Genomic DNA, 15,405 nt, shown 5'->3' with positions numbered 1-15,405 from the left:
ATTTTCATTCGTAATAGAAAACCCGAAAAGCTATCTGCCCGGATCGATCCTGTAGCTGGCGGAAATTAATTTTTTACTACTAGGTCGATTGGTAATTGTTAACGCAATGTGTACCGTTTCGCCGCCGCGAAAACGGCCAATCTCCCAGGCGATTCTTGAAACGAGGATGCCGCGATTTTTCTCCTCCACAATCTTCCATGGTCTGGATTATAAAATCAGAAATTACCCCGTTTGAATTTTTCCCCCTTCATACGCGGGTTTCAAATAATCTTTTTTTCTCGTTTAAAGAATCGAAGAAATACCTACCTGCGTTCGACTGATTTGATTGCAAGTGCCAGCGAAATTAATATGAAACGCCTGCAACGTAGGCCGACCGGCATACTTGGCTGCTCAGCGGGAGAAACGTTTCTAACTTGCGAATATCGAATCGCCGATCGTTTCACTTTTACGTGAAATTCCTAAACGAAATCCTACGTGCTAAGGGGAAATTCCATCGAAAGTATTTAGGATTTAAATTGTCGACACGCGTGGAAAAACAATATATTAATTTATTTTATTTTTCTGTATCGCCTAAGGGATGAATGTCGATTCGTGTAAAATTAATTGCGCACGATATCCAACCGGGGGGATAATTAATATCCGAGCGCATTGTTACGCGCGAGCCTCCATAAAGCTCGCGAATTAATGTTACAACGATCGATTCGCCCGAAATCCGACACACATAAGCGGGATAATTGCAAGATTCAAAAGTGTGACGATTTTGTACAATATAACAGACGGACGACATGCGTACCTATTGTTTGCGACGCGTTTATCCGGTTCAAATGGCACGCTCGACGCAGGGGCGTTTGATCGGTCCGTTACAAAGTGTATTCAAACCTCGCAATGGTCATCTCGAATCCGTGTAACGTAGAAAATAAACAGACTAACGCGGCGACGATGAAATGAATCGGTACAGTGATTTTCCGTTCACGAAATCAACACTGAACGTGTCTCTCTAAACGTAACAGCAAGAGCAGCCTATACAATTACGCGCGATTGTACATTGTTCCTTGCTTTGACCGTTACGCCAAAGGTTGAGAACCACTGTATCGAAGTATTAATACCTCGCTTAAAGACCGAAAACATATTTTCAGTTACAGTTGTTCGAAGAGGACAGTGAACGGAGACTTCAACGTACGAATTCGTAACTTCGTAGTTTCTACCGAAAACTAGTTCGAATTTAGACTATTTTTATTACAAAAAATTGTAATAGCTCCCAAAGAACAAAAGTTACCGGTGAAAAAGTAAACAAGTTTTTGATTTGCAGCACCGAGGGTTTTTAATCGAGCCGCAGGTCGCTCGGGTCAACGAAGAACCGTCAATTCTGTCTTTAAGCGAAGGACTACTGTACTCACGAGGCAAAGGACGAACGAGACGAGCGATTTCAGTGACAGTCTGGTGATTTCGCGAAATTAACGAACAACGCTGAGACGATAGGATCGCGTGAGTTGATCCTGGTTATGCGATTGGTCGTGTATGTGTAGGATGTTTGTTTCGAGAAGCGATAAACGAGCTTCCAAGCTCCGTCCTATCGACTCTGCCTCGTTCGAGCGAACATTGGATCGTCCGTGGGCTTCGAGAGCGGCTGTCCTCCATTAAATGCTTAATCTCTTGTGGTTTCTCGAAAAAAGTGTCGATCGATCCTGTACCCAGGACGCCTTCGATCGATCCGCCCTCCGTTCGGATCAAGCCTACAACAGGAGAAAGGAACGAGGCTCGGTGAGCTTTGATCGAAATAGGAAATCGCGATTATAAAAAAGATTTAAGGGACAGAGGTCTTCTGATTCCTAAAAATAAATACCACAACAAACGTTAGATCGAACAGTTTCTAAAATTATAAAAAATGGAAGCTTCGAGCGTCCACTGTTAAGGGAACTTCGTCTAATCGATCTCACGAATCGAGACCTCGCCATAGTCAGTTTTAACGTAAGATCGAACTGACGACGTTTCTCGCGCAATTTGCGACACCAAGCACAAAGAAGCCATAGAATAAGAAGTTGAGCGACGGGTGTAAGACACGCTATCCCCGAAACGACTTTCTCTTGATCCGCGTTAAGGTTCCCAATCGACGGTAAACCGTGGATCTTAAATCCAGCCGCCCCGTAAAACCAGTTTCACCGAACTTCCCAGACCCGACCAACGATTTATCGTCGACTTTTATGGCCAGCCCTTACAAGATAATCCGCGTCATGCGAAAACCCCTGATGCACGGTGCGCATGACGTTTACACGATAAAGGCTGGCGGGCCTCGTACCACGGTTATTTTAATGTCTCGTTTCGAGTCGAACAGGAGACCCAGTTAAAAAGCAATATCGTTGTGATAGAACCTGTCGTTCCCGCGAAAATTGCGCGTACTTCAATTTGCTGGCGGTTAGCCTACGCGTACGCGCATGCAAATCGATATTTTTGCTAGCACAGCCACACAAACCCTGAATGTTAGCGAAATCCACGAAAACCCGTGTTGGCAATCGAATTCTAAGCAAAATGTTTATAATAGGTCCGGAAATTAATTTTCTGCTCTTCTCGTGGCATTTGTAAATGGTTTAATTAGATTTTAAGTATGGGAATAATCTTCTACGATTCTCAGGCAGCTGTGTGATCCCTCCCTCATAGAAAGATGACGATTTTGCACCAAACAAAAATTTAGCGCCCGAATTCTAAGCGAAATGTTTATAATAGGCCCAGAAATTGATTCTCTGCTCTTCTCGTGGCATTTATAAATAAAATAATGAAATGAAATAATCTCCTTTAATTCGCAGGCGGCTGACTGATACTAAAAAAAGATGGCGATTTCACGCCAAACAAAAATGGCTGTCTTCGATTTCGACCGATTTCAACTCGTCTTCCGTTTGGACCAGGGTTGCAGAGACACCAGTAACAGTTTCTTTCGACACGTTTCGTGATCTCACCTCTGCTTTTTGAGTATCTACGGTGCTCAAGGCAACAGCTTCCGGAATAGTGTCCTCTTCCTCGTCGTCCGGCACACCAAAAGTGGTTTTGTACATGAAGGCGGAGAGAAGGGCACCACCGATGGGTCCGAACCAGTAGATCCAGTGATGGGTCCATTGGTTGTTCCAGATAGCCGGGCCCAGCGATCTGGCAGGGTTCATACTGCAACCCGTATAAGGACCAAAGGCCAGAGCCAGCGCAGAGACGGTCAGACCGAATCTAAGCGATAAGGAGTCGGTGTTCTTTACGCTCCTCTTGTCCCAAACGCCACACGCGACCAGCATCAATATACCGGTGGATATGCCCTCGAGAAGAAGCCCTTGGATGGCCGACAGATCCGCGTGAAGATCGGTCACGCAAAACGAGTCCAATTCGGCCACGCCTTTGGCCGTCAGATGATCTGACGGCGTCACCAACTGGAACGCGAGAAATGTCAACGAATTGCACGATACTTGGAAATAAATGTCGATTCTCAAGATAATCTGTTGCCAGAAATGGATAGAGTTGTTTTTATAAATACTCTTAATAAAGATCCGTTAGTAAATTCGAGCAACGCGTCCGATTAGTTTATAAATATCACGTTCGATAATTATAATGCGCGAGAGTTCCGAGAACGTAAACTTTGTAAACGATAAACGATCGTTAAAGTCTTGTAACGTTTACAATTTGACACATGCAACGATACGATAAACGTAAAATTTGCTATAATAGCGCGGTATATACTAGGATTTGACAATTTTTCTATAGTTGGATACTCAAATACAATTTGTTTGTCACATTTTCTAAAATTATGGCGCGATGGAAACCATTTGTCTCGTAAAACAATTAAAATTGTGTTAACTATGGTCCCGAGTGCCAGAGTATCGTATAAAGTGTCTCGTTTTAATCTTGGTTCGACAAGCTCTCGGGCACAGTATCTAATCTTACGAAATTAATGAAACAGTGTTAATTATTGTTGCGATTCTTTGGTTTCTTTTATCGACTTTACGCGTGATTATTGTCGATATCGTGCACGGAGTGTCCCACTTTAGCCTGTCGAAGATCGAGTGTGCTCCTAGACCAGGATGGACATTGATTTTTCGTGATCATCGTAAAAACACCACGATGTTAGAAATGGTGAGCGTTGCGTAAATTCCCGTACGACATTTTTGAATCGAAGATTGGACAAAGGTCGTGAACCTCGATAAGCAGTACGCGCCGAGGGTAAAGTTCTGACTACGCTGAAACGTGTTATCGAAAATCAAGTTAACCTCGAGTATACTATCGCTTAAGTTTACTTTGTAACGATTTCTTTTCCTTCTCTTATTCGATTATTTAACACTCGAATAGTTCGAGATATACCAACCCTTAGAATTCCAAATCCGACGATAGCGCCGATCATCTGGGACAACAAGTAGATCAAACCCTCCGAGAGAGTCTTCTTTCCAAGTACGATCGCCCCCACAGTGATCGCTGGATTAACGTGAGCTTGGCTGATGTGTCCAACGGACTGCAAACGAAATCAGAAACAAAGTGAAATCAAGCTAAACGGAGGCGATCGTTGCGAATATATCTTCGTACGCGAACTGCCGCGGCATTGGGCTCGAAAGCTCGATTAATCCCATTAAGAAGCCTTAAGAAACTTCTTTTATGGATCCCCACCGACCTGAATCACAACCATCACGGCTAAACCGAAGGTTATCGAAGTCTGAAAGTGAGATGGAATCACGCCGAGGCTTCCGACGCATCCCATACATCCCATCAGGACCAGCATCGAGGTGCCTATCATCTCAGCCAGGGCTACCAACACGATGTTCTTCAACCCGCCTTCGCCTTGCATCAGTTTCTTGAAACCTGGAAAAACGGAACAGTCGTTGAAATCGTGAATCGTCTACTTTATCATCGAACAATTTGAATTCTACGTTGACAACTAGCCCAATGATCCTTCGACAAACAATAATTTAAACGGGTTCGATCGTAGAGGAACTACGATAAATCGCGTTGTGATTCCGATTCGATAATTTCGATCGTGGTGTATGTATAATTATGATTCCGATACATATGGAACGTCCGGTTATTTTTAACTTCGATAACTTGAATTTACATGAGACATAGTATTTCGCTCAGTCATGGCACGGAATATAAAAAAAATTTCACTAGTATCTACTATGGCTTCTATTTTCTTTATTAATAGAATTATATGTTTTTTAAAAAGATGCGAGGATGCTTGGATTTCGATACTATTTTTAGAACACGGAAAAACGCGTGTACAAAATATACCTGTATTTGGAAGAGCGGAATTATAATAAAATGTTGAATAATTGCGCGCTTTCAGGTTGCGTACTTTCCTGATCCGACGATCTTGATCGCCCAGTAAACTCTTTAAGATCGAAGATAGAAGATCGAGTAGATAGAAACAATTGACGATACCAAAAAAAAAACAGGTTCCTACTGGATTATAGAATTAGATATATATTTATATAACGTTTTATAATTTTCTATATTTTTTTTATATGTAACTAGAGTTAAGATGTTGTTGAGTTGTAAGAAAAGAGAGAAAAGAGAAAAATTGTGAAACCATATATGTGGTGTAAAAGAACTGTACATAAGTATCTAAGTACCCAATAAAACACTACTAAAACTGAACCAATAATAAAAGACAACTTTCATAAAGAGAAAATCTTCTAGGAGAATCCATACTTCAAAATAATATAAAACGGAGGGGAGAAAAGATACTGCAAGAGATGCAACGTGACAGTCCACAAACTATAAATATATAACAGGCTCGAGTAAAAATAATGTTTAACTGTGAAAATAACAGAAACGTTCATCTATTCGCGATGGTAAACGTGTTATATCATTGTTTGAAGTGACACGTGTTTCGGGAAATATCTTATCTATGCATCGAGAAATGTATTCATCAATAGATTAGTCATAGTTTAACGAAGAACATCAAATTTTCGTTTCATATTTTCTGACACACTTCGGGCAACCTGTTGGCAACCTCTGTACCTGCCATTTATATAAATCATTACCACGTCGTTTACTCGAAAGGCATCATTCCCGTACAAAACATCATTATTTACCTCGCGAATTAACTTTTTTCTACGACTAATTATCGCTTCGTCGTTTTAACGACGCTAAAAATTTGCAATTTCGCCGATGGAAAGGTTCGAATCACCGTTCCCAGGAGTCGAACAACCATAAAACAACGCATTGCCCAAAGCTGTTTTTCAAACGAAATTATTTCCTAAGCACGTTGCGCTCTGTAAGCAACGTCGATGGTGAAATCATTGTGCCAACGATGTCTGAGCAGGTTTTTTTCCAATCCTGTTTAAGAACTGTCTACGACTGACATCTGCCTACGTCTACAGGAGGCATAAAAATCATTTTAAAAAGCTAGACGCGAAATTGCTTTTCTTTCTTGGGGAACTTCTGAAATAGAAGATCTAGGGAAAATATAAAATAAGCAAACACACTGGATAACGACGTATAGAACACGGCAATACAAATATACAGATTGAAAGGCGATGAGGGATCCTTTGATCTTGCGCAACGGAGAACGTAACATCGCGTTAAAATGAAGGTGCTCGAAGAATTCGATGAACTAGGTGCATCGTGAACTCGGTAAACACGCCGGGAAAACACTTTTTTTCGCACTTTCGGCACAATTTCACTTTCCTCGATCCTCCTGGGTTCCTCGAGGGAACCGGGCGAAGAATTTCGTCCAAAAAAAAAGAATCAATTCACGGATCTTACCGTGCCCTCGACACATTATTCGTTGCTCCTGCGTGTCGACGTGTAGGCGAACCGACTTCCACCGACGGAGTAAGCTCCCGGAACAGTTGACTCTGCGAGGTTGACTCAGCGAAGGACGTACGCGAATCGCACGCGTTAACACGAGTCTGCTCGCGACTGGATTATTCGCGGTCTATTCGACGTGCACGAGTGTTCCTCTGTACATCGTTCGACGAGCAGATAGAGATAACCGCGCGTAAACATCGCCGAAAAGAGCGCGTTTCCCTGTTAATCTTATCAAAATTCGATCGACGTACGATCGAGCATCGACGGAGTCCGTGTCGAGCTGGACAAAGTCCGCCTCGGCTGAAATTTCCGACGAGGAGGCGAGAAAATTCGAGATGAATCTCGCGGGACGAGCTCGAGTAATGATTTCCGGCAATTCGTTTTTATCCTCGAAGTGCGATACAATGTAATCTTCCTCGAGATTCATCGACAGGAAGGCAGGTTCGAAAGAGGAGGAGGATCGTGGATCCGAAGGCTAATGATCGATGGAATATTTTTCTCAAGTATCCTGCTATTTATGTTTGAAGCACAGCTAGGTCTCGATTAGCGCGAATAATAAATTCGATCGACCCTAAAAACTGTTAAACACGCATTTATCTCTATTCAACTATCGTGACAACGAGATCTAGCTGGCCCGAAAAGGCTAATGGTGGAATATTTTTGTCAAGAATCTTGTTATTCATGTTCAAAGCACAGCTAGGTCTCGATTAATGTGAATAATAAATTAAATTGATCCCAAAAACACTATTAGACGTTGCAGAAATGTCTTAATACCACTAACATATCTCGGTTAATTTGCGTGCTTCGATAGTGATTCGGGGTCAGCGTCCCGTAACTTTTTTTCTCGGTATAATAATGAAGTTACGAGACTATTTCAGCAGTTTTAATTAGTCACGTAGTTTCGTCGAGCGATATATATTATTTTATCGGAGTTTCGAATGTTTTCTGTTGTCCACAACAAAGATTTGTAAGTACATAAACCGGTCACTGACGTCGCAAGACGTTATCTTGTTAGTTTATTGTGCAAGACACACGATGAATAAGATATTGTACTGTATCTTTGCATCTAGCGACGTAAAACTACGTTGATACCCATAACCTTCTCAAATTTTCCAATATTGCACGCGTGCACGAGTCCTTACCGTTATTTTCGTACATTGAATCATTTGGATGCATCGATAACAATGCGACTGAATTCTTTGTGCACTCAAAACGCGCCGTTTCGGTGTTAAGATGAACCACGAGGGCCCAGAGACCGAATCAGCGAACTTACAGCCATCGCTAATTGCACCCAGGGTCGAGAGTTGGTTAAAAAAAAAGCGGACGGAGTAGCCTTGATCACGATTCGAACCACGTATCCCGGTATTTGAGTCAAGGTAGTCCGAACGAGTCGCGTTTAAATTCACGGGAATCGTTCGGAACCGGTCATAAAATCGTTTCGTGGTGGTTGCGTAGTGTGGAATCCAGTCCCGATGCATGGAATTCGTCGATGCACCGTAACGCGGGCCCGCGAACGTCATAAATCTCGCGTTTTCGGGCACCGTGCCTCGTACGGGGGCCCAAAATTACTCTACGGTACACGTCCGTCCCATCCAAGATGGAGGAACAGCGCACGCGAGTCCCACAGTTCGTAAACCCGGTCCCCAAAATTTACGAACGTGTACAAATTGCTATACCAAAGTCCACGGGACGAAAACTTATCCTCGCAGACGATTGTGAACTGATTCGTCGAAGTATTTACTTGTATAATCTATTTTAAAACACCTGAAATATTATTAAATTTGAGAAATCTTGTTGGGATCGATGGAAAAGCATATTTCGTTGATGACAGAGGGTTTATTCGAATGATATTTTCAAAAAACCTCGCGTTAAGGTATTTGCATGTTCAGTACTCGCCGCCTCCGCGCGATCGATTGATTTTTTGTTGAACTATCGCTAATATTTTCCGACAGTGACCGACGAGACGGCCTTAATTCAGATAATGCAGTTTCCAACTGTTCTTTGTTTTTTTTTTCCACCGCGTAATTTCTTGCGTCGCAGGTGCGCCTACCCTCGGGCAAGCGTCAGAAGATATACTTGTTCCTAACAATACGTTCGGAATCGTTATGCCGATAATTCAACTCGGAAAACTTAGTCGTAGATCCACAGAAAACGGAAACAAATTGTTTTCAAGTGACAAACGAAGCGTAACGGGTTTTGAAATTAAGTTTACTAGATTATCGGATTATAAGAGAACGAGTAATTGTAACTCACTATATGGAAGCCATCGTAAGTCTACTAAACGTGCATTAAATAAATAAATAAATACTTGTAAAATCGTATACGACAGCACCATGATTTAGACAAACGTCGAGGGCGTCTCTAGATACGAAAAAACTGTTGAATTTTGTACCATATCCGACGAGGGCTAAACGACGAGAATGTTAACGTTGACGGCGAATCGAAACACGTATCGAGCAGTCGAACGATTCGTAACGTCGAGTCTCGTTCGATAGGGTCGATCGTTCTGCGCGAGGACCGAGATTGTCGGTGATTGCAGATAACGAAATCGCGAATTGTGCCGACGATGTCCATGCGAATCCAATTTCCACAGATATGGATATTTTCATCAAAGCGAGCAGTCGATCGGCCCAACAGCGAGTGCATGGACAGACCAGGTGCATCAATCACAGTGCACTCTTCCAATGAGCGTGCATCCCTGATTACTTTCCGTGTATTCGGGGCCAGAAAGGCGAATTCGCGGTTTGCAATACACGCTGCCCGGTTATACAAAATGCAAATAGGTGGACGTGTTCCGCGGAAAAATCATTCGTTTCGTTCCCTCGCGCTGTTCGGGATCGCTTTCGATGCACCCGGGGCCAACGACGAGCGTGAAATCGTTTTTTTTCACCCCATGGTCGGTCGCTTCTGTCATTTTTGCACCGCGAAAATGATCGCAAACTTGGAAAATATATTTATTATTCTTCGATGAAATTCGTGGAATCGTGCATTATTGCAAAGCACATAGAGATATATTAATATTAACGAGCAAACAATAAACGAATAGTTAAGATTCTGGTCTTTGAATTTCACGATTGTCTTAAATAAAAGAGATACAAATGGAATCGTAATACGATGAACAATTGATACGAGCAAGTCTTGAATCATTTTTAAAAGAAAATTGTCTTGCAATTATGTCGGAGAACGTTAATTTCCAAGGCTAACAATAAGCGAACCGTGAAAATCGTCGGTCACGTCGTGACTTCTACAGCCCGACCTATAGAAATAACCATCGCGCTAAATTAATCCGCGGGATTAATCGATTCCTCTTATCGATAGTAACGAATGTTCCATTTAGATAATAAGCCGGCGCGCACGATTGTCTTTTTTCCTAGACGGATTCCCGATCGCGATGGAAAACGTTGCGATATTAAACGCATTACGTAACAAGCTGGTATCCTATTATACAGAGGAGCACGATTGCGAACAAACACATTTTCCGCGCTTCTAATTAAAAAATCACGATTACGAACGTGCACATCTGCATGCCAGTTCCATTGTAAATGTTTCTCTTTTATTTGATTCTTGGCGCTTCGTCCATAATTTTATGCTTCCCCCGCCATTTCTCGGCTATAACTCATACTGGGGCGCGCCGTACAAGATGCGTACATCTATTTTTAACCAATTTAATAAAAATTAGTTTTCTGTGTAGGATCTGTGTAGATCTATGCAGATCCTGTGTTTTCGACACAGATTATCAAAATTAATTCTCCTTTTTCCAGCGGAGCTCGTGCCTTGTCTTTGTTCGCGCTGGAATCGAGAAAACTATTCAACTCTTCAATTTATCTCTCTCAATTTCGAGGTACACTTAAGCCCGACTCGCACAAACAATTAACATACCTTCCGCGTTCGCTTTTGCGTCGACGAATGCATAATTGCCCTCGATTCTCTCGACACAATGCAATTACGCGTAATTTATTCCCGCCGTTTCGTTTCGCTCGCAAACAGAAGGCGGTTCGAGCATTTCTTCGGTCACTGTCGAGACACATTTTTATCGCTGACTTTGATTCGAGCCCGTTCAGGAAAGAGAACGGAGATAAGAGACGGGTGGATTAAAAATTTTGAGACAGCGTGGCTCGCGCGTGACGTTTCGAAATCCTTCCGAGAGACGATTTTCGAAAACTCTTTATCACGAGAGCAAGATTCTCTCCGGTCAACAGATCGTTGAAAACGAATTTTGAGGGTTTCTTTTGGCAAGCTCCTAGGTGGTCCAAGGTTATAACGAAGTCTTAATCTACGATCTGCATACAATCGACCGATTCCATAGAAACGCCAGCGAGAGATTACCCGGCAATTTGTCCGTATAATCTGCCTATCAGAGGAATGAACGCCGTTAGATATACTGGACGGTGTACAGTTCGAGCACAAATTGACTAATGGCTTCGTGGCAGGTTGCCCGAGCACGACGCCGCGAGTCGTCGTCTTTTCTTTTCTGCCCTCAAGGTTCTTCTACAACCAATTTTCATTAGCTCACCGTGCTACGCGTCCGATGGAATTGCATTCTTGCAACGAGGTTTCAGACTATCCTCTCAAGTCGTCGCATTTTTTTAAAAATCTAACTTTAAAAACTGAGTACAATATTTCCCGGATAACTGCAACGAATTCGGTCCGGCTAACTAAGACTACCTCGTACCTTCCCTGTTCGTAAAATATTCACCCTTGTCTTTTGTGGATAAAAGGAGTCCTGAACCAGTCCAAAAACTCATTTATGTTTAAAATGATTTCATGATCATTTGTTCTGACTTCGATCGCCTCTGACGTCGCTTTATCGAGTATCATGAAAATATTTTTATCATTTGCCGCGAGATAGCGGATACTATCGTTGAAAATAAACACTCGATAACATTTCGTTTTGTGTGTTTAAATGAAAACAAACAGTATCTGGGAAACAATGCGTTTGGAAAAACGTATCGTTCGACGTACGAGAATTTAGACAGAGGCGAGATCAACGTGCAGTACGAAATGAAAAACACTTGACATTTATGAACGACCGACGCAGAATTGCGTAATTTTTCTCGGTTTTCTAGCGGTACGCGTCGCCTATTTGCGCGCACTCGTTTTCATCCCTTATCGATCAGACATTCGATACTGTATTATCGTTTCAGCTTTCCCGTTTGCCGTCGGGACGCACCGCGACTCGATAAATTTCGCCATTAAAATCGATCGAATTACCCATTAGTCGCCAATTAGCGACGAGCCATTGATCATCCCGGTGAACGATTGGCGGAAAAACCGGGGATCCCGATGAAAAATCGTCGACGTCGACGAGGTAACGACCAGGCTCCTTATCGCTAAAGGGAATCGTAATCTGGAAAGCTACCGTGTGAAATACGACCGATTGATAAGAGCTACGCAGGACGAGATTTTCAAAGACAAATTCCATTGCACTTCGTCCCAATAAATGCTTTTTCTGACGGAACAAACAGTGGGACGCAGCGTTATCGGTTGACGTTAAGTGATAACATTTGCTCCCGTTGTTTACGTCGACCTTGACACGTGTAAATTTCGTAAGCGTGGATTACGTTCTAACAGCGATTCAAGAGTTTCGCGTTCGGTGGAAAGGGGGGATAGCGGAGGTAGTCGATAGGGTTGCTGTGAACCAAGCGTATCAAACAGGGTCAAATATGTGTCGCAAGGGGTAGAAATCGGTTTTAGGATGACACCAGGTACAAGTTGTAGCACGGACGTGACGTTAAAAAAGGTTTTAGAAATGTTTTAGTCGAAGATCGTGCAAAATTACCAAAAACGGTATCAGTGAAACATCTCGCGTTTTTTCTCTCCTCGGAAAGAAAATTCTAAGTGCCTATTTATTGGATATTAAATAGAAGCTGTATCGCGTTTGAAATGTCGATGTTAAAATTTGTTAGGGTGTCTGGTGCACGACGGAGACCATTCAAACGACCGGAGGAGAATCATAGTAGTAAATGGAGTTACGTGAAACGAGAAAAGTCGGTTCTCTTTCTTGTCCAGCCCCGACCTTGGTACGGCGCTATTGAAATTCTATTTAAAAATCCCCGTACTTCGAACGATGAATAATTAAAGTTTCACAAGAAACAGGCATCCGTGTCCACGTCCCGTTTAACGAACCTGAAATATTCATCGAAGTGACGAACTTTTGTAACGCTCTAACCCCTTAAGTAGCAATGGCTTTAATTGCTTATTGGTTATTCAGTGCTCGGCAATGGTCAACATTCGGGTTGATGAGATGTCAACGATCCAGCGAAGGCCTAAAAATGGCCAAATGGTAGGACCAACCGAAGTGTTTCTTCTATTGAACAAATTAACTGGTACATAGATATATTTCCGAGGCGTATTTACATTTTTGCTTTTATCTTTACGAGTCCTCATCTGTTCGCTCTGATTATATCGACGTCCACTCTCGCGTCGAATCTCTGTACGTGACTCGCAAACAGGTCGATGACTCAAAAACCGCGATGTTTTCATCGAATAACATTTTTCCGTCGCTACGAATCCTCTATCATCAGCTGACACCGTTACATCGATTCGAAAATATTTGTCTCCAAGATTTACGAATTAATCATGTTATAAACACAGTATGCGCTACAATAAATCCTAACGTTTCGTTGGTTTTACGAGTCTAGAAACGTAACACTGCTATTACCGAGGCATTTATATGTTTACGTTCGTTAAATCACTTTCATAACGAATCCTTTTCTCGTTTCGTTTAATAACCGCACGTCATGTTAACACGATTATAAAACATTTTCCCATTGAAATTTCTTTAGAAACATTATTCGTTCCCTTTTCATTTTTCATTCGTAACATGCACATACAATTTTTCCAACTTTCGTACTAAAACGAAAAATATGGAACCATGATTTATAATTATGCAAAGCATCATACGTCGCTTTTATAATGAACAGAATCTCATGGTGTTACTTTTTTCGGTATTCCGTAGAAACAAAAGTCTTTTTAACGTCTGATAACACGCGCATGGCGTTTAAACTTTCCGATGATCCATGTGTTCGCTCGTCGAGATCAAAATACAACGAGCCACAAGGTCTTCCGCGCTATCGATCTGGAATTTGCACCACGGTAACTTCCCGGGAATCATAATCGTCCGGTTCAGTCGTTGGAAAGTCTCAGAACTACGTCACGCGTTCCCGCGAACGCGTTGTACGAGTCACTGTCGTGCATTATGTACAGCAGCTGTCTTTCCAACGTGTACTCTCGATCGGCTCTCCGAATTTGGTTCAAAGAAAATGACAGGAAGCTATTCTAGATTCCGTATTCTAATGATTCAACAAGAAACCTGAATCCAAACCCAATCGCGAGCTATCGCGATTAAAAGTTTGACAAATCGTTTATTTGACGTTTCGTTCGTCCCTAAATCCTGTATGCGAAGAGGTCAGAGACGATGCGTATTTCTTGGAAAGCTTTGCATCGATAAGCAAATATTAAATGAAAGAAACATCTGTGTCTTTCCTCTTTCCACAATGTTGAAGAACTTTTACGACGATCGAACGAGCGCACAACGCAGAGTGGCGAACAGTTTCAAACTGCAACTATATTTGCCGTGTTTTCATTCTTAAAAGATTTTTATTTCCGTTGCAATTCGTTCAGTCGAACTTGAAACGTTGTGTGAACGTATGCTTTGTTCGCACGTTAATCGTACTTTTCATAAACTTGACACACTTTGTACAGAAGCGATTGAATCAAACACTGAGCGCGCACTTAGTTTGCATAACGAATCACGGTCGCTGGTGCATTCGAAGAAAAAAACTATCTTCCAACGCGGTTCGTTCGTATTTTTTGGGAATTTTAAACAATGCAATTTAAATTTCACTATTTTCCATCGTATATTTACCCTCACGAATAATCTCTTTTATTTTTTACTCCAATATCCATTTTTCGAAAACACTTTTTCAAGCCCCACGTAGACAAGAGCGTAATATTAAAACAAAATATTTCGAAAATCTATTAAAACGTGATTCAAATACGAACGAACTCACGGACTCCTGTACCTTCGATCTTCCCCAAAAGATTATTTCCAAACTACGTCCAAAGTTGAATCGTTCGAATGTACCAAACGACCTATTCTTATTATTTGTTTGTCCACGAATCACTGTGCCAAATATCGCGCACTCGGTTCACTCGACGCCTTCGATCGAAATTCCCGCGACGCTTCTTACCTGTGCACAGTCTGCTGGAGGGCATGGCGTCGGTGGCTCGCACGCTGCACGAATGGATCGATTCAGTGATCTACCGCGGGGATCGGGATCGTGAACGAGCGACAGCGAGGAAGACAGCGCGCACTGCTCGATCAAACGTGACTGTTTGCGAACAGCAACAGATCGTACGCACTTTTATCGCGTCGGCACGTGGTCTCTCGCGGTTGATTCAACAACGACCTCCTACGTGCAGACGCCACCTTCCTTCCGCCCCTCCAACGCGTCCAGAGTTTATTTTCGATCTTCAAAAACGACCGGACACGTTCGATTCCCAAGGCGCCGTGGACTCTGGCCTGCGATCTTGACTGAGACTATGGAAAACATTTATCAGCACGTATCTCTTTCTTTCAAAACCTACAGACACTGATATGTGTCGCGATACAAGCAATAGCATCGGCAG

General features: G+C 42.5%; 1 protein-coding gene across 2 annotated transcripts; it reads right to left on the bottom strand.

Moving 5' to 3' along the window:
* Nucleotides 1-538: 538 nt before the first annotated feature.
* LOC122403685 (aquaporin-like) lies at nt 539-15,117 on the bottom strand. 2 transcript variants are annotated; one of them, XM_043407348.1, is made up of 5 exons: nt 14,967-15,117; nt 4,637-4,824; nt 4,337-4,480; nt 2,952-3,407; nt 539-1,733 (listed from the first exon to the last, which is right to left on the bottom strand). In XM_043407348.1, exons 1-5 carry the CDS (start codon nt 14,989-14,991, stop codon nt 1,728-1,730), a joined length of 819 nt encoding a protein of 272 aa, XP_043263283.1. In that variant the 5' UTR covers nt 14,992-15,117; the 3' UTR covers nt 539-1,727. The 2 variants fall into 2 exon arrangements, with proteins under 2 accessions (XP_043263283.1, XP_043263284.1); XM_043407349.1 differs by lacking the exon at nt 14,967-15,117 and adding an exon at nt 6,730-6,887.
* Between the last annotated feature and the right edge of the window lie 288 nt (nt 15,118-15,405).

Source organism: Colletes gigas, unplaced genomic scaffold (assembly GCF_013123115.1).
Source record: "Colletes gigas isolate AHSC1104 unplaced genomic scaffold, ASM1312311v1 Colletes_gigas_Sc00069, whole genome shotgun sequence".
Classification (NCBI taxonomy): Eukaryota; Metazoa; Arthropoda; class Insecta; order Hymenoptera; family Colletidae; genus Colletes; species Colletes gigas.
This window is presented reverse-complemented; position numbering and strand designations above follow the sequence as displayed.